Here is a 26752-nt window from a genome sequence, read left to right as displayed (position 1 = left end):
GCAATTTCTCTAAAATAAATAAAGGGGCGATAATCGATCTCTTTGTGCATCTCGAAAGACTACTCGTCGTGCTGGGTGGAGAATGGAGGGTAGAGGAACATAAGGTGCGCAAACGATTGGAAGGCGAGGGAGGAGTCCTGAGGTAATGCTCCGCCTCCACGCACAGTCTCCGGGGTCCCACTACGCAACCCCGGGGCGGGGTCTCAGAGGAACCCGACGGTGACTCGTCACGTGACTCACTCCGACCGCAGCCCCCTCGGAAGCTGCTAAGCGGAAGTAAACGTTCAGAATTGGGATCCGCGGTGCCGCCTGCACATCCGGGAGGGGAGAGGAGAACGGAAGTGGCGTTGGTCTGGCCGGAGCCTTTGGGTGTATTTGTTAGGCGTGGAGAGGGAGTGATGTCTTCCAGACTCGGTGCAGTCCCCGCCGTGAGTTCCTCCCTTTGACCGTTATGCTTCAGGGGTAGCGCTCTTGAGCCCGTAACACGCGGTCCCTCGCTTTTGTCCCAGGCTCAGAGTTGGTTTCATCAGAGCCCATCGTAGGCCCCACCCTTCTAGGTCAGATCTAACTTGTCCCCTCTTTTCTCCCCCACTTTCCACTGCCTGTTCCTCACCTCCTTGGACTCCGTTCCTCGCCAGATTGCCGTTCGTTTCTATTCCTTTTCCATCTCCAGTGTCTCCCATATCCGTTGTCCTTTCTTTCCGCCTGCCTTTTAGAGCCTCTATCCAGACAGGGCTTTGAGAATGCGGGAGATGAAGGCTCTGCTATTGTCACCTGCCGTGACTCTGTAGGAAGATAGGATGGCACACTTTTCCTGAAAAGTCATGCCGCCTTCCGTGGGAGGTAGTTGCCCCGGGAGAGCTTCATTTATTCTGGGCACACGGGGATTTGTCTTTTTGTGGTCCAGGTTCAGGGGTCCCTAGCGTTCACTCGTATGCTTGCGTTTGCTAGACTTCGGGACCCACATCCTTTAAGAAGCAGAGGAGCACGAGGATCGGGGGAGCTAAGAAGTAAGTGAGGTTTTTCTGAGGTCCATTTATAATTGTGTCTCCAGCTTTGTCCAATAGAACTATCTGTGATGATGAAAATTTTCTGTATCCGCACTGTGCAGCACTGTAGCCACTAGCCATGTCTGGCATTTGAGTGTTTGAAATGTGGTTAGTGGGAGGAACTGAATTTTAAATTGTATTTAATTTTAATTAAATTTAAATAACCACCTGTAGCTAATGTCTACCTGATAAGACAGTGCAGGTCTAAACCTAGCTTGCAAAAAACCCCATGAATTATAATGAAAATGGAAAGTATGACACAGTGTAGACCTGCATTTATATGTTCATGAATGTACTACTGATGAACCTGGGAAAGACGGATAAAAATGACTAAGAAATCCTTGTATTTTCAAACCACTTGGTTTCAAGACTGGTGTATTATTTTGTATACTGAATGTGCGAAGCGGCTTTTCCATGTTTGTTAATACGAAAACGATTGTTGTTAACTAGATACTCATTGTAAAGGATTAATTCATTCAGATACCATTTACTAAATATCTACCTTGTGCCAACTGTGTAGTAGGTTAGATATACAGACATGAAAAACAAAGAAATAACAGTCTAAAAGGGGAGATAGGCAAGGAACTCAACACAACACAGTGTAATTTAGTATTTTTAAAAAAGAATTGAATATAGCCTTTGGGGAAGGGGAGTGATGGTTTGGAATGGAAGGGTTGCAGAGCACGTCACTGCTAAACAAACTTGCGAGTCAAGGAATAATGCAGTTAGCCAGAAAGGAAAGGTATTTTTTCAGAAGAGGGAATAGGATGTGAACAGGTAAGATAATTTAATGGGCTATCAAATGGGTAATTGTTAAAAAATATAAAGGTTAATGGGCTCTCATCTATTAATCTGAATCAGAATCATTGGGGTTAGAGCGCTGGCATTTTTATTTTTAACTGGCTCCCTAGGAGATTGTGAAATCTTTGAACCATTGGTGAGAAATGAGACTAGAAGAGAGTAGAGGATGAAACCACAGAGAATATCAGCATCTAAGGATTGGGTAGAATAAAAGGAGGCTCCAAAGGATACTGAGATGAACTCAAATACTTTGCTAATGAAATCTAAATATTTGTACCTAGAGAATGAACTAGGGGTTCTTAAAAATTCTTGGTAGATCAGGAAGGAGTTGAAAGTAGGCTAAAGTTTTCATCTTGGTGATCAGAAGCAGAGATTGAAAGGTAGTGCCACAGATGACAAATTATAAAGTCACTACAGTTATGATAGTTACTGTTTGAACCAGAAGCTTTTTCCCACCATAGTTACGGAAAAGGAAATTTGAGGTTAATCTTGTTTTTAAGAACTACAGATAGTATAAAATACTTAAGAATTGTTTTTGTTGAGTCCTTTAAAAATAAAAGTCAGAGACCAGGAGGGAGGCCATTCTTTAATCATGTGGACTTAAACCCCAAGATGTTAACTATGCTGATCATATGAACTATTGATTGTTTTGCTGTGCTCATGCTTGTTCATGAGAGGGGACATGGCTATATCTGAGTCCTACACTGACAGTAAAGAAATTTCTGTGAGGGTAATTTCCTAAGAGGAGTCACATGCGACATGACTCTTCTTAATAGCCTGTTCATATTATCAAGTCTTTCTGGTAGAGATTGTTCTCATTGTTTGAGATGGTGGATTTTGGCCCTAGAGAACTGCCAATTCCCATTAAAATTGTTTTAATACTTTTATTGAGGTATAATTGAAGTACAATAGACTGCACATATTTAAAGTATACAATAGAATCAGCTTTGACGTATGTAAGTATGTCAAATACTGTGAAACTGTTGCCACAACCAAGATATTTCCATCTTGCCCAAAAGATTTTTCATGTCCCTTTGCAATCCATTCCTCGCTCTACTCCTGTCCCCAGACACCCCTGACCTGTTTTCTGTCACTGTACAGTGGTTTGTATGTTCTAGGGTTTTATATAAATGAAATCATGTAGTATGTTGTCTTTTTGCATGTTTTCTTTCACTCAGAATAATGATTTTGAATGAAAATTCGTTTTTATTGCTGACGAGAATTCCATTGTGGATATACCATAACATGTTTGGCCTTCTACCTTGATGCATATTTGGGTTATTTTCAGTTTGGGGGTATTATAATAAAACTGCTATGAACATTCATGTACAAGTCTCTGTGGGGGAAAATGTTTTTGTTTCTCTTGATAAGTACCAATGATGGTATTTATTTACTAAGGTGGTATTTAGCATTTTAAGATGGTTGGGTCATGTGTCAGGAGTATGTTTATAAGACATTTGCTTATTTTCCAAAATGGTGGTATTATTTTACATTCCTACCAGCAGTGTATGAGAGTAAGTCTTTAATTTTAGCTAATTTAATGGGTGGATAGGGGTGTTTCATTGGGTTTTCATTCACATTTTCTTGATGAATAATGATGTAGAACATCTGTTCATGTGCTCATTGGCCATTCATGTGTCCTCTTTTATGAGGGGTCCGTTCATCTTTGCCCATTAAATGTATAAGTATTTAAAAAATATAGATCCTGAATATAATTCCTTTGTTTGATATATGTGTTTTGAATACTTCCTACCAGTCTGTGGTTTGCATTTCATTTTCTTTCTTTGTTATTTTTTTCAGAGTCTAAAAAGAAAGTTTGTTTATGACAGCCATGATTTGGAACAGTACAAAGTTCGTTCTTTTGGGAATATGATGTGGGAAAAATGTGGTGAGAGGGCGAGACACATCGATCCACGGGCTTGTTAAAAGATACGCACACACTCTTGGGTGATCTCTGCTCTGACTTCAGGCCAAAGGTATCTGTTTGCCTAGCAGCAGCACCCTGACGTCTGAGTGGTTGGAAGGCCCTGGCTCCAGAGAATTTTATTTGGAACCTTTCTTCTTTTCACTGCTGTTTCATCTAGTGTAGCATGCATTGCTGCCTCAATTTGCTTCTGTAGCTTTTTCTTTCCTCTCCTCTTTTTGGGCTTTGGTGGTAGTTCTGGTTACCAAGTGGCCACACACAATCCACTCTATCCTTAGAATTCTCATCCCAGTGAGGGTCTCTGAGCTGCTGCTCATCTTGGTCTCTCTTCTTCATCTTGGGTTGGGTATAACTCTCTACATTTTTATCGTTTGCCTCTTTTTTTTTTCCTCCTTTGCCTTTCCATTTGGGTCTCTGGCTCTGCAGCCGTGACCGGTGGCTTGTTCTTTAGCTCTGCCATCCACTTGGCAAGGTACTCCTGGATGGTTAAGGCACTGGTCGTCATAGCGGAGGTTTCGTTCCCATCTGGCGTGGCGGGTCTGGAGTCATCCTCGGGAGACTTCTTACTCTGCCTTTTCCCAAAAATGCAGTCAAGATCTGTTTTGCTCCGAGATGATCAATCCTCCACTTTGGTGAATTTCATATAATGAACAAGGTTTTGGGAGATTTTGGACTTTTCTTCAAGGCTGAAAGATTTCTTTTCCTTGTTGTCTGAGGAGTCTCTTATTTCCTGCCCACGGCAAGTGTTCAGTTCAGCCAGAAGCTGGTTAAAATCATCCAGAGGAGCAGTCCAGTTGTCTTCATTATTGATTGTAGCTCAAAGTCGCGGGTGGTTATTTTTAACTTGAATTTTTATATGGCCTGTGGCTCCTTGCTCTTGAGTCCCTAAACCCTTTCCTTTAGACCACCCCATCTTCTCCAATATCCTCTGGCCAAACTTGGAATCATCATTACTACATGCAGTGTTTCTTGGATCCACAGCCCACTTCTGCTTCCGCCGACACTCAGCCAACATTGACATGTCGCAGAGCTTGAGATGCTGCGGCCCTCGGGACATGAGCAACGGGGGCTATCCTGATGCCGACTCACATTTAAATTGGAACTACCGGACTCTCAAGACAGGTGGACTGCCTGCATTTCATTTTCTTAATGGCGCCTTTTGAAGAGCAAAAGTTTTAAATTTTATCATTTTTTCCTTTTATGTTTCATGCTTTTTTATATTCTATTTAAGAAAACCTTGCCATCCCTAAATACAAAGATTTTCTACTCTGTGTTCCTCTAGAAATTTTATAGGTTGTACATTTAGGTCTGTGACTTCATTTATTTTTGTGCCTGGTGTGTCTTAAGGGTCAGTGTTAATTTCTTTTCATTTGTATATCCAGTTGTTGAAAAGAGTTCCCTTTCCCTAGTCAATTGTTGCGGCACTTTTGTCAAAAATCAATTGAACATATATATGTGTGTGTCTGTTTCTGGACTCTCCTAATTCTGTTCCATTGATGTATATATAACTGTCTTTTTGCTGATACTAAATTGTCTTGATATTGTAGCATTACAGTAAGTCTTGAAGTTAGATAGGGTAACTTTGTTGTTCTGTTTCAAAATTGTTTTGTGTATTCTAGGTTCTTTGCCTTTTTATATAAATTCTAGAATCAGTCAATTTCTATAAAAACCTGCTGTAGTATTAACTGGTATTATTTTGAATATGTAGATCAAATTGCGGAGAACTGCCATTTTAACAATATTAAGTTTTCTGATTTATGAGCATTCTGTATTTTCCCCTTTTATTTACGTCTTTAATTTCTCTCATCATTGTGTTGTAGTTTTCATTGTATATATTAGAATTGTTCTTAGGTATTTTATGTGTTTTATATGTTACTAATGGTATTATTTTTAAAAATTCATTTTCTAGTTGCTCGTTGCTAGTATCTAAGAATATGGTTGATTTTTCTGTGTTAACCTTGTATCCTGCCATTTGCTAAATTCATTTTCAGTTCTAGTTATTGTTGTATATAGTCCTTGGGATTTTCTTTGTAAGAAAACATAATCTGCAAGTAGGAGCAGTTTTACATTTTCCCTTTTGATCCTTATGCCCTCCTATTCCCTTTCATAAAAACCTTATTGCAACGGCATTTAACGGTGGAACCTTCTGGGCGTGGAGTTTTCTTTTTGAGAAGGTTTGGATAACAGATTGCATTTCTTTAGTAGAGATAGAGCTTCTCAGATTTTCAGTTTCTTGTGTCAATTTTGGTAAGTTGTATTTTACAAGAAGCTTGTTACTAATTTGTCAATTTATTGGCATAAAGTTGTTCAAAGTACTCTCATTATTTTAATGCCTGTATGATCTGTGATAATCTCTCTTTCATTCCTGATATTGGTTATTTGTGGTATCTTTTTTATTTCTTCATCAGTCTAGCTATAAGGTTGTCAATTTTATCTTTTTCAGAGAACCAGATTTTCTTTATTGTCTGTTTTCTAATTCATGAATTTCTCCTCTTTATTATGTTTTTCATTTTATTTACTTTGCTCTTCTCTTTAGGGTTTCTTAGGATAAAATCTTAAGTCATTGATTTTAGATCTTCTTTACTAATAGAAGCATTTAGAGCTTCAAGTTTCCTTCTAAGTACTTCTTTAGTTTCATCCCATAAATTTTGACATGTGCGTTTTTGTTAACCACTTCAAAATATGAGTTTACAAATTTCCCTTGTGATTTCGTTTTTGACCTATGAATTATTTAGAAGTTGATTATTTCTAGATTTTTCTATTTTTTACTTTAGATATCTTACTAGTCTTGATTTCTAATTTAATTCTGATGTGGTCAGAGACTACATGTGTAATTTTCATCTTTTAAAATTTAAAGTTTATGGGCCAGCATATGACTTATCTTGGTTAATGCAAGGTGTATACTTGACATGAATGTATATCCTGTAATTGTTGGATGTTGTAGTGTTCTGTAAATGTCCACTGGAACAAGATGGCTAATAGTGCAGTTCAGATCTTCTATGTCTTTCCTGAATTTTTGTCCAGTTCTATCAATTGCTGAGAGGAGGAGAAATTTTCTGCTGAGAGTGTAGAATTGTCTCTCTTTCCCTTTAATTCTGTCAGTTTTGCTTTGTGTACTTTGGGCCTCTATTATAGACACATACAATGGGTAATTATGTCTTCCTGATGATTTGCTATTTTTATCATTATGAAGTGTCTCTTTTTATCTCTGGCAGTACTCTTTGTCTTGAAGTCTGTTTTATCTGATATGAAAAATAGCCGCTCCAGCCTTCTTGTGTTTGCTGATGGCATCGTTTAATTTTTTCATCCATTGACTTCCAATCTATATGTCCTTATGTTTAAAGTGTGTGCCTTTTGGAGACAGCATATAGTAGGGTATTGCTTTTTTATTTACTCTGTCAGTCTCTGATTTTTACTTTTCCGAGTCCAGAGTTTTTAAGTTGTAATCTGTAGGAGGGATGCGCTGCGGTGGGCTTATGTCACCATGCCAGAACCAGGACTTCTCTGTATTAAGTTTGTGTTATTAGACCTCGTGCAGATTAGCTGGAAATCATTCTTTCCCGTTTGTCGCATACTGACATCATTAGTCCCTGTTATTGTTTTTTAATCCCCATTTCCATCCCCTTCCTCCCACAGACAAACATGTTAACAACTTTGATATTTACCCTTAAATACTTATGAATTCTTATAAAATAGCTAGTGCTGTTTACATGTGTATTTGTTTTGAATTTACTAAATTAACCTTGTACTATAGATTTTGGTCTGTGTCTTTTTTCATTCAACAGTATGCTTTTCAGTTATGTTCACGTCTCTATGTGTAGAAATGGTTTATTGCTTCTGACTACTACCTAATATTCCATAGTAGGCAGTGATCACATTTTACTTACATATTTTGCTAAGAGTGGTCACCTGCATTTCTTCCAACTCTCTGCTCCTACAAACCTCTGTGTGTAATTCTTATCAGCTCTATCACTAAAGTGTTATTGTGAATCTGTCAACATCTTGACTATAAAACCTTAGTTCAATCCCTCATCATCTCTTATCCATACGATTACAACAAGCTGCTAACTCTTCTTCCTTCCTTCATTCTCCCTCCGTGGGTCATCTTCCATACAACATCCAGAATGACCTTTCTAAACCCTAAGTCTAACGTGGGCTTCAGGCTTTGAGAACTCTTGCTCTGTGACTTCCTGAGCCACCAGAAGATGCTTTGCTGTTACTCACTAATGTTTCTTAACTACATACTGACTGATCTTAGATTTGGGAATTTGGTTCCAACTGTATACCAGACTTATCTGGCCAGCTTAACTTAGACAATATGGCACCCTTCCTTTAGCCATGGGAGCTAAGTATCGTGGCCTAAGTAAGATGGGGTGGCCCTGACGTCAGGATTTAGGGAGGAGGCTAAGAAAGAAGGACGATGGATCAGACTAGGGCCTACAAACTGGTTTTTCCCTCTTTATTCTGAGGCATATTACTTAGTTACTGTCTCGTTAGAGAAATGGGAAGGCCTGGACATACCTGGTTACAGATCCAGGGGCTCTTCTGGCCACAGGACACCCTATTTGATGCCTTTCTTCTCTTTGATGAATCTAGTAAGGAATGCCTACTTGGGCTGCAGAGTGATCATTTATGTGGACTGCTTTCTCTTCCTGATTACACTGAACTATAATAATAGTTGTATGTGTTGTGTTAGATCAACCATTGTAATTGATGATTACAATCTAAATTCTGTTTTATTATCAGGCTTCTTAGTTTTTTGCACAGGTAACCAAGTTGGTTATCTTCTTATGATATAAAATAATGAATAGGAACCTTACTCCAGACACTCCTTTGTGGTATATATCTTTGTGTCTTATTAGTAGCAGGACCCAGTGCTCCATAAAGGATAATAGTTTCCAGTACACTATTCCTCACGATGACTCCTTCAGTGGTTCGTCGTCTGCCTCTTCGTGTGAAGCAGTGAGTGATTTCCCAGCATCCTTCCGAAAATCTACCTACTGGATGAAGATGAGAAGGATCAAGCCAGCTGCTACTCCCCATGTTGAAGGTATTAGTATCTTATTCCAAAGACAGAGCACTCTCTAAACTTATATTTTGCGGTAGCTGTTAAGTACCTTAAAGTGTTAAGTACCACATATGTGTTTCTCATTAGTGATTCAAATTTTTTAAAGGTGTTAGGCTATCACTTACTGTTGCTTCGCGAACTGTTCCTCTATGTTACAGAGGGAAATTCTGCTGCTCTTACTTCTCTAGGTTATACTCGTATCAGTCTTTCTTCTTCATGATTTGAACTTCTCTCCCATTGTTCTAGTTTGATTGTCTGTTGAGGGTTGAGGGGCTGGTGTAAGAGTTATTCTGGGTAGAATTTTCTTGTTGGTCATAGTCTCAAGGGTCCATACTAGTAGTCCTTTATCTTGGACAGTTCTGCTTCAACATTAGCCTCAAATCAAGATCACACAAAGCACCCTGCCTGAAGGCCCTTATTATTCCCAGGGAACAACTGATCACTTGGGATGGAGAACAGAACAAAAGGCAAAGGGGAAGCTGAGTCAATTAATGAAAAGTTATACCAACTTCCCTAAAAATGTCACAAACGCTGCTATGAGGGCCCTGCTTGCTGATGATCTTTCCCTTTGATTAATGTGATTGATGTCTTGTGATTAATGTTTCGAAGGCAGGCTCAGCTGTTCCCCGATAAACCACATGGAGGGTTTTTTCTGTTTTTGGATGGTATTTCAGGGTCAGGTGGAGTATCAACCAAAGGAAGAAGGAAACCCAGGCAGGAAGAAGATGAAGACTATCGAGAATTTCCTCAGAAGAAGCATAAGCTTTACGGTAAGGGAGAAACTTCGGTCATTCTTTTTACCTGGGTGTCTGGGCTTTATTTGAGGGAGACAGACCTTAGGTTTTGGCCCTCGAAGCACTTTTGAACCCTTTGACTATTTTGGCAAGGCATGGCCTCCATCCCGCCTTATTTTAAGGGAGGATGTCATGATTTCAGGGAATCTGTTGGTTGAGGGAGTGGGGTATAGGGTATTGAGAAGAGGAGGGAAGAGATTTAGGTACTTGACAGGGGTTAGCAAAGTTGATATGTTGGGCTTCAAGTTTCTGTCTTGCGTCAGGGAGGAAGCAACGGCCCAAAACACAGCCTAATCCCAAACCCCAGGCTCGTCGTATTCGGAAGGAACCACCAGCCTATGCAGCAGGTATGCTTTCTGTTGGAAGCTTTGTGGGATCTAGTTCTTCCTTTCTGATTTTTGTTGTTGGTACAGGAACGATGTACCAAAGCATTTCTTTAAGGAAGCAGGTATTCAGGGCATGGGTTTGGAGATCAGACAGACCCTTGTTCAAGTTTTGGCGCTTCCATCAATTTTCTGATCTGCCTCAATTTACTTAATTTATGCAAGCTTCAGTTTCCCTGTCTCTGAATAGGGATAATAAAGGTAGTCAGAATTGTGAGAATTAAATGGGATAAAAACAGTTAGTGAAGTCTCAGGCACATACGGAAGCACTCAGCATATTGGCGGTTACGTATCTCACTGTCGCGTTACTATATGCTGCTGTGAAAAGTGTTACCCATTGTCAGTTATACTTCAATATAGCTGGAAAAAAACGTTGTCCAGTTTTTTTAAGTCCTTGGGCTGTGGATGTTTCTCAGGTGGTTTTTAACTTGGGGAATCGATTAGGGCTTTCAGAAACTTCTCAGTTTGAAAAAAATTATTTCTAGAAGTTTTGTGATACCATTTTGTGATACTTTTCCAAAGTTCTGGGATTGTGCTTTTTGTTTCTGGAGAATACTACAGATTATACCATGTTCCCTTCTCTTCTTTGTAGGCAGTTTAGAGGAGCAGTGGTACTTAGAAATCGTGGATAAAGGCAGTGTCTCTTGTCCTACCTGCCAGGCAGTGGGGAGGAAGACTATAGAGGGCTTAAAGAAACACATGGAAAACTGCAAACAGGTTAGCTATTTTGCGGCATTTCATAACTATTATATCGTGATCTTTTACTCCAACTTGAGACATCTGGCTCTGTACTGGATATGCTGAGTACTGTGGAGAAGACGCATCACTGTGTCGTATGGCAAACATAGGCTTTGGAGTCTGACAGACTTGGATGTGAGTCTTCACTCAGCTACTTACTAGTTTTGTCCTTTGGCTTTCTATGTTTCCTCATTTGTAAAATAGAGTTAAATGAGGACTACCTCGTGTAGTCCATAAGAGGATAAGAAAGAAAAAATACATGCTAAGTTCCTTCCCCATTACTTGGAAAATATTGGCACTCAGTACATGGGAGTTCTTATTTTTTTTAAAAAATGAGTTGCCTTTACTTCTTTGCCCTGGAGGACATGACACTGAGCTTGTGGGATTTTGAGATTCATTGACTGTGGAGTTTGGGAAATACAGGAGATACAGACCGGAACACTGGAGTAGGACTTTGGGACGTTCTATTTCTCTGAACAGTCTGGCCCTGAGCAGTATTTTTTCTCTGTAGGAAATGTTTACTTGCCATCACTGTGGGAAACAACTTCGTTCACTGGCAGGGATGAAGTATCATGTCATGGCAAATCATAATAGTTTGGTAAGAGTGTCTTCTGTCCTATATGAGCCTACTTGGTGTTTGATGTCTTAAATGACTGTAGATTGTAGATAACTCAGTGGAGATGACTCAGGCTCTGGGACTTCATAGAGGGGTAAGAAGACCCTTTTCATAGAAGAGTTACATCCAGTGAAACCTTTGTAGTGGATACATAGGTATTTGTGTGTTTAGGTTGGCCCCAAACGTTCATATCCGGGGAGGTAGAGGCTTAGAACTCTCAGGTCCATTACAGTCACTTCCTTGTCTGTCTAGGAGAAGATGCAGACAGCTAGGAGTCTGATAAGTTAGACTTCATGATCAGCAGCTTAGGTGCTAGTCCAGACCTTGATTCTTCTATGACACAACTTTTTTTCTGGATCTGCCTTTTCCATGAATCATCTGCTTGTTTGCTTCTCTTGCTTTCTAGCCCATTTTGAAGGCTGGAGATGAAATCGATGAGCCAAGTGAGAGGGAACGGCTCCGAACAGTTCTGAAGAGACTGGGAAAGCTCAGGTGCATGCGCGAGGTAAGAGCCCAAGGACAGAAGCTCCTTATCCCGGAAGTCTTGGGTCCATGTCTTTCTGTCATTCTCTTCCATTCTCCTCCTTCTCCCTTGTAGACCTGGTTCTGTATCATCTTCCAGCATGAGAGATCCTGTTTTTCTGGGTCTCCTGAATCATTAAGAGCTCTTTATTTTCTCTCTCATCTCCAAAAATGTATTTGTTTCTCTTTTTCCCTGTTGGAAGGGGTTGCTTTACCATCCTTTCTTTGGAGTGATGAAGAGGATCCTCACCGTGAGGAACTTTGATATGGTTGGGTATTTCATACTGGGGTGGAATTGCATCGGAGACTAAGGAGGGAGCTCTGACACAGAGGAGGAGGCGCACAGTTCTAGTTTATTGAATGTTGACGAAACACTGCATATGATGCTTGGTGGTAGATAGGACAGCCTTTGGACCAGGGACAAGGAAGGGTTGCGCCAATGGGAAATGTTGGAGAGGGTCTAATAACATCCAAAGGTCAATTTGTGTGGAGTGGTGGTTCAGTGCCTTGTGGCTGTTTAGAAATTGAGAGGTCATGTCAAAAGATGTAAGGTTATGGTTTGGGTCTTTCTCTCCTGTGTTCAGAGTTGCTCTAGTACCTTCACAAGCATCATGGGATATATGTACCATGTCAGAAAATGTGGCAAAGGGGCTGCAGAGCTGGAGAAGTTGACCCTGAAATGTCACCACTGTGGAAAGCCATATAGATCGAAGGCTGGACTTGCGTATCACCTGAGGTCAGAACATGGGCCTGTGAGTACTGATTACTTTCCAGACCCTGTTTGGGGATATATTCTGTGGTAACTGCTTACCCTACATCTTTCCATACGTCCTTGGTTCCTCATTTGCATTCTTGTTTAATCTTTGAATACTTTTGTTCTCTCTTCCTTGTTCTTCCTTTGTTCTCTTATTTCTGCCTTTTGAACATTCTTAGTTTAGAGAAATCAAAGTTCATTGTATAGTCTGGATAGAAGCAAACTCATTTTTAAAGCTTAGTGCATCTCCCCTTAGCTTCAACTTTTGTGGTAATCTGTCAGGCTGGTTTTTGTATACCAATTTTTTTGTCTTGACTTTTCTTTTCATGATTATATTTCTGTACTATCCCACCTCATGTTGTTTTTTTAAGAGTTAAATTTCAAAATATAATTTACATATGGTAATTAATATTCACCCCTTTTGGTGTACAGGTATAAGAGTTTTTACAGTTATACACAGTCATGTAACCACCACCACAATCAAGATGTAGAACAATTTAATCATCTTCCCAAAATTCTCTTGTGTCCCTTTGTAGTCAGCTCTTCTCACCACCCCTAACCCTGGCAACCACTGATCTATTTTCTGTCCCTATAGTTTTATCTTTTTCAGAATGTCATATAAATGGAATCACACAGTATAGAACCTTTTGAGTCTGGCTTCTTCCACTTAGCAGAATGCATTTGAGATTCACTCATGTGTTGGCATGTATCATTAGTTTATTCCTTTCCATTTCTGTCTAGGATTCCATGGTATGAGTGTTTCACAATTTGTTTATCCATTTACCAGTTGAACATTTGACTTGTTTCCATTTTTTTGGCAGTTATAAATAAAGTCGCTACGAGCATTTACTTAAAGGTTTTTGTTGAGAATAGGTTTTAATTTCTCTTGGGTAAATACTTAGGAATGGAATTGCTAGGTCATATGATAAACATATATTTAACTTTAATAAGAAACTGCCAAACTGCTTTCCAATGTGGTCGTGCCATTTTGCATTCTCACCAGCAAAGGGTGAGAATTCCAGTTACTTTGCATCTTTGTCAGCACTTATTATTGTCAGTTCCATTTTAAAAATCCACTCTAATAGGTATGTAATGGTATTTTACTGTGATTTAAATTTGCATTTCCCTAATGACTAATAATATTGATCATCCTTTTGTGTGTTTATTGGCAATGTCAATCTTGAGTGAAATGTCTTCTTTAGGGAAATATCTATGGAAAGCCTTTGTTCATTTTATTATTGGAGTTTTTGTTGTTTTACTACTAAGTTTTGATTATATTCTGAAATTTTTACATTTTTTGGACACAAGTTCTTTATCAGATATGTTTTGCAAATATTTTCTCCCAGTCTGTAGCTTGTCTTTTTATTTTTCAGTGTTTTTCAAAGAGCAGAGCTTTTTTTTTTTTAAATTAAAATTTATTGGGGTGACAATGGTTAGTAAAATTACATAGGTTTCAAGTGTATAATTCTGTAATACATCATCTATGATCACATTGTGTGTTCACCACCCAGAATCAGTTCTCCTTCCATCGCCATATATTTGATCCCGTTTATCCTCATCTACCACCCCTCTACCCCCTTACTCTCTGGTAACCACAACTATTGTCTGTGTCTGAGTTTTTGTTTGTTTGTTTTGTTCCTTTGTTTCAGTTTTATATCCCACATATCAGTGAAATCATATGGTTCTTGACTTTTTCTGTGTGATTTATTTCGCTTAGCAAAATAATCTCAAGATCCATCCATGTTGTTGCAAATCGCACTATTTCATCTTTACTATGGCAGAGTACTATTCCATCGTGTATATATACCACATCTTGTTTATCCAGTCATCTATCTAAGGACACTTTGGTTGTTTTCATGTCTTGACCACCATAAATAAAGCGGCAGTGACTATCGGAGCACATACATCTTGACGGATAAATGTTTTCAGATTTTTTGGGTAGATACCCAGGAGAGGGATTGCTGGGTTATATGGTAATTATATTCTTAATTTTTTGAGATACCTCCACACTGCCTTCCATAGCGGCTGCACCAGTCTGCATTCCCACAAAGAGCAGAGTTCTTAATTTTGATCAAGTTCAATTTATCTTTTTTTTCTTTTATAGATCATGCTTTTGTTGTATCTAAGATATTTTTGCCCAACCCAATGTATAATTTTCTATTTCTGCTGTTGAAAGACACCAAAAAACGAATGGCTTAAGCAGCACAACTGTATTATCTCACAGCTCACTAGGCCGGAAGTCCGGGTATAGCAGAGCTCAGCTGGCTCCCCTGCGTGGAGCCTCAGCAGGCGGGAATCAAAGTGTCAGTAGGGCTGTTCCCTTCTGGAGGCTCAAGGGGAGAATCTGTTCCTAGGCTCGTGAAGATTGTTCAAGAATTCAGTTCCATGCAATTGTAGTACCTTGCTTGCTGTAGGCCAGGAGTGGGTCTCAGCTTCTAAAGGCCGTCTGCACTCCTTGGCTCAGCATCCCCTTCCTTCCTCTTCATGTCAGCAGCTGTGTCGAGTTTTCTCTCGTGCTTTGAATCTCGCCCGCCTCTTTTGTGACATCTCTCTTACTTAAAGTCAACTGATTATGGCCTTTAATTAGATCTACAAAGTACCTTCATATCAGCACCTAGATTAGTGTTTGAGAACCTGATGACTGTAACCTAGCCAAGTGGAGACATGAAAGAATCATCACACTCCTAATATACTGTATGTCAACTGTAATTAAAAAATAAAAAAAGAACCACACCCCAAGATCCCCAAATTTTCAAAAGTTTTGGTTTCTTCTAGAAGTTGTATTATTTGCGTTTAGGGCTATTATCCATTTTGAGTTAATTTTTGTATGTATTATGAGTTCCTGTATATATTATGAGGCCAAGGTTCATTTCTTTGCATATCGATGTGTTGACTTTGATCCATTTTCACTTACTACAACGGAATAGATTTTATACTGCTAAGAAGCTTTTTTACCAGTAAAATGTACATTAAGATGGTGGAGCTTCATGCTACTGGGTAGCAAGCTAATAAATAGCTCTTTTGATTTCTGGCAGGAAGGGGAGCCTTCCGTCACTGGCTCTGATGGAAGCCACTTCTCAGACCTGTGTTTTGCTATGTCTCATTCTTGCAGATCTCCTTCTTTCCAGAGTCAGGGCAGCCAGAGTGCTTAAAGGAGATGAGCCTGGAGTCAAAGAGTGGGGGCCGAGTTCAGAGGCGTTCTGCCAAGATAGCTGTATACCACCTGCAGGAGCTGGCCTCCGCTGAACTGGCCAAGGAATGGCCTAAGAGGAAGGTTCTTCAGGATCTGGTACCTGATGATCGGAAGGTAAGGTAGAAACTTGTGTTCATTTGGGTGGTTTATGTCTGACACTGTGCTTACTACATGCAGAAAAGTAAATGCACTTGAGCGAGTACACGATAAACGATATTTTGTTTCTTTATCCTTGAAGATGGAGTACATCTCATCCAGCTTCAGTGTTTCGATTCATGTATGTCCTAGAGAAACAGTTGGTTTCCGAAGTTCCTTAAGGAGCCTCTTAATTTTGGACTACTTCCAGAGGGAACCTGAATTCCCAGATGGGTTTTTTCCTTAGTCCTTGCCTAGTGTGTATCCACTTTGTTAGTTCATATATAGTAGTTTATATTTAGTTTAGGTGAATGCTAAACCCTTGATGCGGGTGTGTTGTCCAGTTTCATCCATGGCAAAAATTACAATTTTCCCCTTTGTAATTAGTGAATATTTTGTGGGAAGATTGAGACTGTGTTTTATCATACTTCTATCTATTTACTTTAGCATCCATCAATGATTAATGCCTGTAACAATGATTACTGTGGTGTTTGTTTTATGATTTTTTGTTTCAACCATTTCTTATACAATTATTAATTGGAATTCTATTGTGAGACAGATCTGTCCTTCAGTTAACTTCTTTTATATTAGTATGAGTTAATGGATATTTACTCTATGGCCTATGATCCAATGCTATTACTACTTATCTTGCTTCTCAAATTTTCCCAGATTTGGCCATCAAGATCTCTTTAAAGTGGTTTCCTATATCTTTTCGATATTCCCCCTGTCATTTTTTTGAGCTTTTCTTTACTCTCTGAGACACCATGAGATACTGTAGGCTCATGTTGCATTTTTCATGCCCTAGCCTTGGAATAAACCATTTTTTTATGGAATTCTGGTTCCTTTTATTGGAGAATACATTTAGAAACCAAGATTTGAGCGCTAGGTGTATTCATTCTTACTGGGGTATCATGTTCCTGGGCCCTCTTGGTGGATAGAGGTAGGATATATATGTATGTATATGTCTATGTATGTATGTATGTATGTATGTGTATTCGTGGACACATATACACACTCCGTATTTGTTTCTTTGTGTATCTCTATATATTTAAAGCCATGATACCTTTAATTCCAGTCCAACACTGCAAGTTTCATTCTCGCCTTCCTCTCCTTATTTGTAACTCCTTTCTCCTACAGTGAGAAACCTGGCTCTCGTTGTCTACAATATGTACTATGCTCAATCCTGGTATAACATAAAGTAGTTTCAGAACTGTTAACCCATACCCCTGTAAAAAACAAATTTAGATTTGCTAACTAGAGAACAATATTTGTGTGTAGTTCTTTTCGTCTTTAGCCTTACTAGTATAAATATAGTCAAAGTACTATTTTCCATTTACTTAGGTTGCTTTTTGTCCCCCAACCCCATCATTGTGTTCCTTGTGTGTAATAATTAGGTTCACACGTCACTCTCATTAATGTTGGGTTCCCCCTACATCCTATGTAATTTAAACTATTCATTTATTTGGGGGGTAGGTGAAGCATTATCATAGTCTTACAAGTCAGACCTATACAAAAAGGTCTTCACAAAGAAGTGTTCCTGTCCCTCTTCCCAACTTTCCTGTTCCAAGTCCCCTTTTATTTCCATCCTATTCCTACCCACTGACCCCAAAGATAACCAGACTCAGTAGTTTCTGATTTATCCTTTCTATGTTTTTATGGGATGGATGATCAGATACATGAATATTTTCTGTATCTCCTTCTTTTTTGTATTTTGCTTTATTTCACGTAAAAATGTGTCCTGGAAATCACTCTAAATGTGCTCATAGAGCTTATTCTTATTTCTTTTTCATAGCTGCATAAATATGAGTTTATTATATGAATATAATAGTTTATATAAATATTTCTCTGTCAGCATGAAAGGGTTTTAGATGGACCCATGTATGCTAGCTGCAATGGAGAGGAAATGCTTATTAATTAAAGCCAGCTCTGTGCTCTGATTTCTTTTATATAATAGCTTCACCAGAGTTTCTTTAAGCTGCCTTCCTTACTTCGCACGTTACCTGCAGACTTTGGTTCTGGTTTTCTGTCTCAGAGAATCAGCCTTTTTCAGATACTTCTATTTCCCCAGCAGGAGGATTGTTTGTTCACCGGAAAGATAACTGTTACCCATGGTGGGCTTTGTAAGAACTCTCTATGGCACTTTTTTCTGGAAGCTACAGTTATAGTTGTAAGAAGAGACTAACTTGTATCAAAGCACGTGAAAGGAAGTGCTAAGAATAATCCTACTTTTGCAGTATATGCAAAGATTTTGCATTCTGTTCCCTGAGTTTGCTCACATCTTGTTTTATATTGAACCTTAATTTTTTTGTTAGAATTTTAAAAATATCAAAAATTAATGTATCATTGAAGAAAAATGAGAAATGCAGATAAACAGGGAAGAAAACATTAAAACTACTCAAACTTCTACCAGAGAATACTACTGTTAACATTTTGATTTATAGCCTTTTAGCCTTTTACTCATCTACATATATTTCTATTGAATATATTAAATGTGTGTGTATATATATATGTATTGTGCATTATACAGAGGGTGTCAAAACAATGTATACACATGATTTGTATTTATCTTTTGTTATTAGTATATATTGAGTATTACAATTTTAATACAGTTTTTTTCCTTTCTTAAAATGTGTATACATTTATTTGGCGCTCTCTCTCTCTCTCTCTCTCTCTCTCTCTCTCTCTCTCTATATATATATATATATATATATGCATACTACATATTATATTTTTAGTGCATATTTGTATCCCCTTCTTTTTTTGTAACAAATATTGTAACTGTATAATGCTCTATCACTAGCTTTTTTTTCTTCCAACTGTAGATGAAGTTTCCTGCCCTCTGTTGAAAATCAAAGTATTCTAAGACTAAACAATAGACAATTATACCTACCAGTTTCAGGAACTTGAAAGGGTCTTACATATTACACTTGTTTTGCATATGAAAATATACTTGTGGAACTCCAGAGTTATATAACCTGAAGAGTTGGATGTGAATTTTTGGGGTGTTTTGGTTGGAAACTGGATTCCTTTGCTGGGGCAGAGGGGGAAAGTTATAATAAGGTCTTATTTGTAGTGAATTTTTTTCTTGTCTTGTTTCTTTTCTTGTAGCTAAAATATACTCGCCCTGGGCTGCCAACATTCAGCCAGGAAGTACTACATAAATGGAAGTCAGATATCAAGAAGTATCATCGCATTCAGTGTCCTAACCAGGTGTTTTTTTCTCATTCATTTATTCAGTAAATGTTTATCAAGCATCTGCTGTTGTTCCAGTTATTTATTCCTTTGTGACAAAGCACCTGAACCTTAGTGGTTTAAAACGTCAAGTATTTTATTTGTTCACATTTCTGTAAATCAGTAATTCTGTCAGGGCCCAGGGTAGTTCTCCTCTGCACATGGCATCAGCTAGGATCACTCAGAGGTGCATTCAGCTGGAAGCTCAACTGGGACTCGAGTGTCCACGATGGCTTCTATGCAGCTAATTCATCTGGGAGCTTGGTTCTCCACATGGCTTCTCTCTCTAGCAGGGTGGTTGGATTATCAGTAGGGTACATAGTGACAGACTTTTCAGAGAGTATTCTAAGAGCATGAAAGTGGAAGCTGAAGATCTCTTAAGGCCTAGCTTCAGAATTTGTTCAGCATCTTTCCATGGCATATTATTGGTCAAAGGAATCAAAGGACTAACCCAGATTCAAGAAGAAGGTAAATAGACTCCATTTCTTCATGGGAAGAGTGGCGGAGAATTTCCAGCCATCTTGAATCTACCCTAGCTGTATATGCAGTATTATGGTGAGGAGTAGATATACAAGAAATAGAAGACACATTTGTACCAAAGAAAGCAGATTTAAAAAAAAAAGAAAAAAAAATCTAACTATGTAATTTTCTGTGTTTCTTTATCAGAGAAAGTACCAGGGAAGGGAATGTTTTCAGTTTTTGTAAACAACTTGTTCATCTCTTTTTCTATTACCTTTTGTTGGTTTTTCTTCTTGCTTTTGTGGCATGCATGTGAATTATTTTTGTTTGGTTTGTGATACAATTTATTGGGCTTCCTCTGCCATATGTAAAGTTGGTCAGTGTAAGTGACTCGATTGCTAAGAGAAGGATGCTGTTTCATATAGTCTTCACGTTATTTCTTCTTTTTTTCAGGGTTGTGAGGCTGTCTACAGTAGTGTATCTGGCCTTAAAGCTCACCTGGGCTCTTGTACATTGGTTTGTAACTTTCTGAAGTACTTACCTTAACATGACCTCTAAAATAGTCTGATACAGAATTTAGTTTAGGTGAACAGCTGTCCTGTTTTCTTTTATCTTCAGAGACTGGTTTAGTTTTTTATGACCCAAAGAATCTTGGTCTGTTATTGGATGGGATGCCAGGGTATGTCCAAGATTCAGAAAAGGCCAAAACCTAGCCATAAATCATAATCAATTAAAGAATTCGGAGAATATATATCAGTTCTGAATCCCTACCAGGGATTTAACTTCTTCCACCTGAGCCCTACAACCCACCAGCCATGGGGATTGCTGCCTCGTTCCAGTTCCTTTCAGAAGTATGTCCTCACACAAAGTGAGCACTATAGAAACCTGGAGCTTCAGGAGGGAACGGAATTCTCAGGCAACCAGGGAGTTGGAGGCATCCAAAGCACATCTATCCAGCAATGCTTAGGAGTCTGTCATCTTGATCTTAGTTTCTGAGTCAGTCCTTAAACTAGGTGTTAAGGATAGTACTTTTAATTCTGGATTTCCAAGGCACTCTTTGCAGCAATGGATTAGAGTGGGAAGAATTGCACGTTGGTGTCTTTTGTGAACTTCAGTAGTTTAATTATTTTGGGGGAGGAACCAAGAGAACCTGGAAGTGAAGTGAAAGAAACAAGGGAAGATAGAAAAAATGTGCTGCATAAGTGGGAGAACTTGTCGTACTGAAGGGGGTGGAGGGTGGGTGGGATAGAATTGCGTTAGGATAGATTTGTAGTGGTGATAGTCTGCCCAAACTGGTTTTCCTAAATATATTGTTGTTTTGGATTTTCTTACTTTTTTACCTTTGCTAAGGTAGAATCCCCGCCTTTCATCTCGAACAATTCCCACATATGGCCCAGGTATGTATTCCTGAATTTAACCAATAATTCCCTTTTCTTTCTCTCTTGAAAATAGGGAAACTTTGTGGCTGGAAAATACAAGTGTCTTCTATGTCAAAAAGAATTTGTGTCAGAGAGTGGTGTCAAGTATCACATCAACTCTGTCCATGCTGAGGTGAGGTCCGTGCTTTCCCACAGTGTTTTTGTAATTCCATGGACCCCATACATACGCCCCAGGAGAGCTGGATTCTGTGTCTGTATTTATGATCCCGGACTGTCAAGGAAAGTAACTCTTAAAGTGGTTAAAATACTTTCTAGAACTAGATGCATAATTATGTTTTTCTGTGAAAGCATTTGAAATCACTGTGTGAGAATCCCTGAGCTCTGCTAATTCTCTTAAAGCCAATTAAATCAGGCATTGGGGAACTAGGGTGAATTTACACCTTTGTCATTCTTCTTTCTCACAATCTCTATACTTCTGTTTTCTAGAGTCCTAACATCTTCAAGCAATGTGTTTTTAATGCTGTTTAAAATACTGCATAGAAACAACTATAAAGGACATTATTGAGAATACTGACTATATTAAATACTAGTAATGTATCCATGTTAATATTCCCAATACAATGATAATTGTATTGAAGTGATACAGGAGAAAGCCCTTGTTCTTAGGCAGGTACATGCTGAAGTATTTAGAGATGAAGTAGCTCGATGGCTGCAACTAGCTTGCAAGTGGTTTAGCAGCAAGGAAGGGAGGGAGGGAGGGAGGGAAGAGAGATGAACACGGCAAATCTAGGTGTTTATTAAACTATTACAACTTTTCTGAAGGTTTGTAAATTTTCAAAATTAAAAAATAAATAAAGTTCAGAAGGTAAAGAGTTTTCTCTTGGGGAAAGTTTTTTCAGTAGTACAGGTAAACAGAGAAATTATTTACTATGTAATTAAATATCCTTTCTGCAAAAGCTCCAGATATAGTCAGTATTCTCTTGGAATGTCTCACTGCAGAAACTGTTGTTGCCTGATGAGGAAAAATAGCGAGTGCCTTCAGCTGTTGTCTGCCGTCAAATTTAATAGTTCTTAACCACGTGGGCTTTGGTTAGTGTCATCAAACGTGGTTCCTTTTGCTTTATTGGTTTACACTTTGGGAATCCCTCTCTGTATCTGAGATTTTCTTTTCGGAAGGCAGTCATATCTTTTTTATAATAACAGCATACCTTTTTATGCTTCAAGAAGTATTTGAAAGATAAATATCTCCTGACAAAATATGGCCTTCCAATAGTTCACTTATTTCTCTAGTTTCTTCCTAAAAAGTTGGAAACAACAAATTTCACTGGGGTTTGCTCCCCAAACATTTGTTCAATGATTTATGGCTGTATTTATGAATTATTTGTGGTGGTAAAACATCTCTATCCTGTTCCTCTCTGCCTCACATTTTCTTAATAAATTTTCAAATGCATGAAAATGGATAGAATAGTATAACGAACAGCTTTAACAGTCATCAGTTTATGGCCAATTTTGTCTCATTTATAACTCACTTTTCTTAGCCCTTCCAGGCTTACTTTAAAGCAAATTCCACATACCATGTCAGTTGTAAATGCTTATTTCAATACATGTGTCTAAACATATAAAGATTTTTAAAAAATAAAACCATAACTATCATTACATCTAAAAAACATTAACAATGATTGTTTGACATCATCATATTTCCAGGCATTAGTTAAATTTCCCTGATTGTCTCATAATTTTTTTTCAGTTATTTTATTCAAATCAGGATCTACAAAAAAAGGTTTATGTACTGCATTTGTCTATTTTAATCTAGAGTCGTGCTATCCAATAAAAATGTAATGTGAGCCATGTAGTTAAAAATTTTCCAGTCATCACATTTTAAAAAGTATAAACAGATGAAATTAACTTGAATAATATATTTTATTTAACCAAGTATCTAAATTATCTTCTTAACATGTAGTCAATAAAAATTATGGAGATACTTTACATTTTTTTCATACTAAGTCTTTGAAATTAGTGTATATTTTACATTGAAAACATCTCAATTTGGATTAGCCACGTTGCAAGACCTTATTAGCCACACGTGGCTAGTGACTATCTCATTGGACAATGCAGGTCTAGACGGTTTCCCTTTTTGTTTTTTTCCTCCATTTTTTTGTTGAAGAAACTGGGTCATTTGTCATGAACGTTTACCTACATTCTGGATTTTGCCGATTGCATTCCTGTGGTGGTGGTGTTCTGTCCTGGGTATTTCGTATAAATTGGTAGTTAGACCTGGAAGACTGATCAGATCACTTGATGTAGAGTGACATTCTTTTTTTGTTTTTCTTTTTTGTGCAAATACTTCATAATTGGATTGTATGTCTCCCAACCGTTAATTTTTAAACTGAGGCCCAGCGAGATTAAGTAATTTTCCCATGGTCACGGAGCTAGAAACAAAGCTGGGATTTGCGCCCAGGTGGTCTGGCTGCAAAATTTATACTCTGAACCACTATACTCTCATGAAATAAAAATCTGTGGCCCAGTGCTTTACATCTCATGAGATTTTTACGGAGGAGGTAAATGGGTAGGATGATCACTTACTGAAGTACCCCAAATCAGGTCTTACACATGATTAAGACACAGGTCTCAATACTTACAATGATTGCTCTGAATTGATTTTCTCCAGTTTAAAATACAGAGTTCTAAGCTATGGTGTCATGTCTGTTTCCTCCTCATTGTGTTCTGCCCTAATCATGCCTTTTCAAAAAAACTCCTACCATACCCCTTCTGTATGCTCTCCACTGTGTTTTGACTGGATGATGTTTCTGTTTTGCCTCTGTAGGACTGGTTTGTTGTAAACCCAACAACCACGAAAAGCTTTGAAAAGCTGATGAAGATAAAGCAGCGGCAGCAAGAAGAAGAAAAGCGGAGGCAGCAGCAGCACAGGAGCCGACGGTCTCTCAGAAGGCAGCAGCAGGCTAGCATCGAGCTTCCTGAGGCAGAGCGGAGTCTTAGAGTAGGGAAGGATCAGAGGAGGAATAATGAGGAACTGCTAGTGTCGACCTCCTGTAAAGAACCAGAGCAGGGGCCAGTGCCAGCACAGTTCCAGAAAGGAAAGCCCCCAAAGACTAATCACAAACGAGGAAGGAAATAGGCAGTCAGTGTGCACGTGCTCCTAGGAGAGGGGATGCGAGTGCTATTGTCACAGGGACCTGTGCTGGGACGACGGGGTCAGAGGGGGCGCTGAGTGAAGAGAAATGTACTCGTTCAGCTGTTTGTGTGAGGCCGTGACTGTCTCAGCTCCTTCCTCCTGTATAAATGTCACTGTTTTCCCTACTTATTCATTTTGACACCCCCCCCCCCCACTACCACCCTTTTTGGTAGATTTTCCTGCTGTTCCTCATTGGAGTCCTCTTGTTTTTCTCTTATCTTGCCCAAAGAGCCCCTCATTAGGCCAACTATAGGCCCCTCTTGCCCTATACAAGACTAAGAAACCTGTTGGGTTGTCCTTTCCTTCCTGGGGTGTAGAATGTTCTTGGAAACTCCATTGATTTAGTAGTCACAAAACATCATCTAGCTTATAAAACAATTCCAAATTAATTTTTAAAAACCACACTGATGAATTATTTTCTATCTGTGACGTAACAAGCCTAGAAGCTGGAAATGTTGTCACTCATATATAATAAGGTTACCCTGTCTCTTTGGGAAACAAACTGTGTGGAGGCTGTTTTGTTCTTTCAGTATGGTTTTAGGATTGAAAGTAAGAAAATGGACTTAGGATGAAAAAGCTAGAACTTCCCTACACTAGTTTACTGGGAAATGTTTTGTGTGTCCCAAGTAGCAGTGATTAACTAGACCCACGGGCATGAAAAGCAGTCTTGGGAGTAATGTGTCCCAAACATTAAAATGACTGGAAAGAAGAAATTAGAAGAAGCAATAAATACTGCCTTAGCTTTCCTGGGCCTGGAAGTCTCATCTTTCGCTATCATCAGTGCCCTCCTGGAGTTTGTTGTGCTCCCTCAGCTTTAAGAATTGAGAAATGCCACATTGATTGCCCCTGATGTTTTGACACAGAATCCCAGTGTTCCTGATAATCCCACTAAGATTGGTAGCCAAGGTCACATTCCTTTCCTCCTGGACTTGACCTCCCTCGTTAGTCTACACCCTGCTAAGTCCTCGACCCTCCCTTTAGTCAACCTCTGAGTTTTCTGAGAATATCGTCCTCTATCCTCTTTTATGTGTCCTATCCTCTTTATATCCTGAGACTTTGACACCAGATGTAGATAGTTATCTGGAGTTGGAAAGAAATGTTCTTTTTCTGTACCTCATGCCTACCTGATAATGTCTAATGGGCTGTTTCTCTCTGAGGCTGACTTGCTCTGGACCATCAGTTAGAGCAGCTCTGTTGTCGTGTTTCTGGATTCTCTTTCCCTTTTCCATACATATTGGTCTTATATATTCTTGCCAATTTTTGTGGCATAGGCCATATTAAAAAGGGACCCTTAACCCTGATATTGACAAGTACTACCTTTTCAAATTCTGAAAGGCTATTACCACTCTAACTGTTGTGTGATCTTCCATATAGCTTTTAAATGTGGGCTTTTGTGAAGACCACTTTCAAATAAGGTGGCATTGAAACCTTATTTGGATATTGCCAAAATAGGTAATTTTGAAACAAGTGAAGGACATGGTGTGATTCATCCACTCTACATTTTCATTGGCATTTGTGCCCTTAGAGCCCTTTCAGTAGATAAGGATTGTCAGGGAGGAGAAGTGAAGAAGCTGTGTTAATTTCTGGTGAGTAAGACTTGGGAAATGTTTGGCAATGACAAAAGAAATAAACAACTCTGTTAGATTGATGTTTCCAGTTGTTCATTGACTCCGACCTGCTACTTGACTCCTTGCTGATACAGTGTATGGAGGTAAAAAGATGGCTAGGGATGGGAGTGAGTTTAAACTAAGTACCAAATGCAGTTGTCTCAGTCATTCCTTAGCTCCTGAAATCTGCTGGGTAAAATGAATAATTTGCGATTAAAGTGAATTAGTATAGGAAACTTGCCCAATGTCATCCAGGGTCCTTGCAGGCACTCATTTTTCTGATCAGGCCAGTGATCAGCAGGACTCAGTATAGACTCTCCTGATCATACTATTGAGTTTTTAAGTTTTTAAATTCATTAGAATAACAGAAACTTAAGTTTGACAGTATCAGGTACCGCTAGGTTTTGGAACAATGTGAACTCGAATGCATGGTTTGGAATGTTAATTCATACAGTCACTTGGGAAATGATTTGGTGGTAGCTCGCAAAATTGAAGATATGCCCAAAAACTCAGCAGTTTCACTTCTAGGTATATAATAGAGAAACTCCTCTTGCCCAGGTGTACCAGGCGACATAAACAAGAGTGATTACTGCAGTACAGTTTATAATAGATACTGGAAACAATGTGTAGTAGAGATTACTAGCTGTCCACCAAAATCTGCACTCAACTTGCAAAATTATAGGATTATAAGACAAATGGCTAGACCCCATTTCCCAGCCATTCACCGCAGGGAAGGGGAAGCCAACTCTCCAGTGGAACATGAGTGGAAGTGACATGTGTCACTTCCATGCTACAACTTTTAAGTGAGTGAGTGTACTTCCATGTTTGCTTTCCCTTTCCTTGGGTTAGATGCACGTGATGATGGGCTGTAGGGGATGGCAGAGCACAAAAAGGAAGAGAGTTAAC

At 38.9% G+C, this 26752-nt stretch overlaps 1 protein-coding gene and 1 pseudogene across 5 annotated transcripts; one reads left to right on the top strand and one right to left on the bottom strand.

Annotated features, from left to right (window-relative positions):
- The first annotated feature begins 254 nt into the window (after positions 1-254).
- On the top strand, positions 255-25877 carry ZNF512 (zinc finger protein 512). Of its 5 annotated transcripts, none has more exons than XM_033124879.1 (14): positions 302-428; positions 952-1010; positions 8640-8824; positions 9517-9612; positions 9900-9983; positions 10612-10736; positions 11269-11355; positions 11780-11878; positions 12480-12647; positions 15762-15956; positions 19086-19187; positions 20121-20183; positions 21120-21218; positions 23871-25877. In XM_033124879.1, the coding sequence occupies exons 1-14, from the start codon at positions 399-401 to the stop codon at positions 24180-24182; spliced, it is 1704 nt and encodes a 567-aa protein (XP_032980770.1). In that variant the 5' UTR covers positions 302-398; the 3' UTR covers positions 24183-25877. The 5 variants fall into 5 exon arrangements, with proteins under 5 accessions (XP_032980772.1, XP_032980770.1, XP_032980769.1 ...); XM_033124878.1 differs by having other exon boundaries at positions 8637-8824; XM_033124881.1 differs by lacking the exon at positions 952-1010 and having other exon boundaries at positions 255-428; positions 8637-8824.
- On the bottom strand, positions 3662-4847 carry LOC117033024 (PIN2/TERF1-interacting telomerase inhibitor 1-like; annotated as a pseudogene).
- Positions 25878-26752: the final 875 nt, after the last annotated feature.

Source organism: Rhinolophus ferrumequinum, chromosome 13, assembly GCF_004115265.2.
Source record: "Rhinolophus ferrumequinum isolate MPI-CBG mRhiFer1 chromosome 13, mRhiFer1_v1.p, whole genome shotgun sequence".
Lineage (NCBI taxonomy): Eukaryota > Metazoa > Chordata > Mammalia > Chiroptera > Rhinolophidae > Rhinolophus > Rhinolophus ferrumequinum.
The sequence above is the reverse complement of the archived record's forward strand: the minus strand, read 5'-3'. Positions and strand labels throughout refer to the sequence as shown.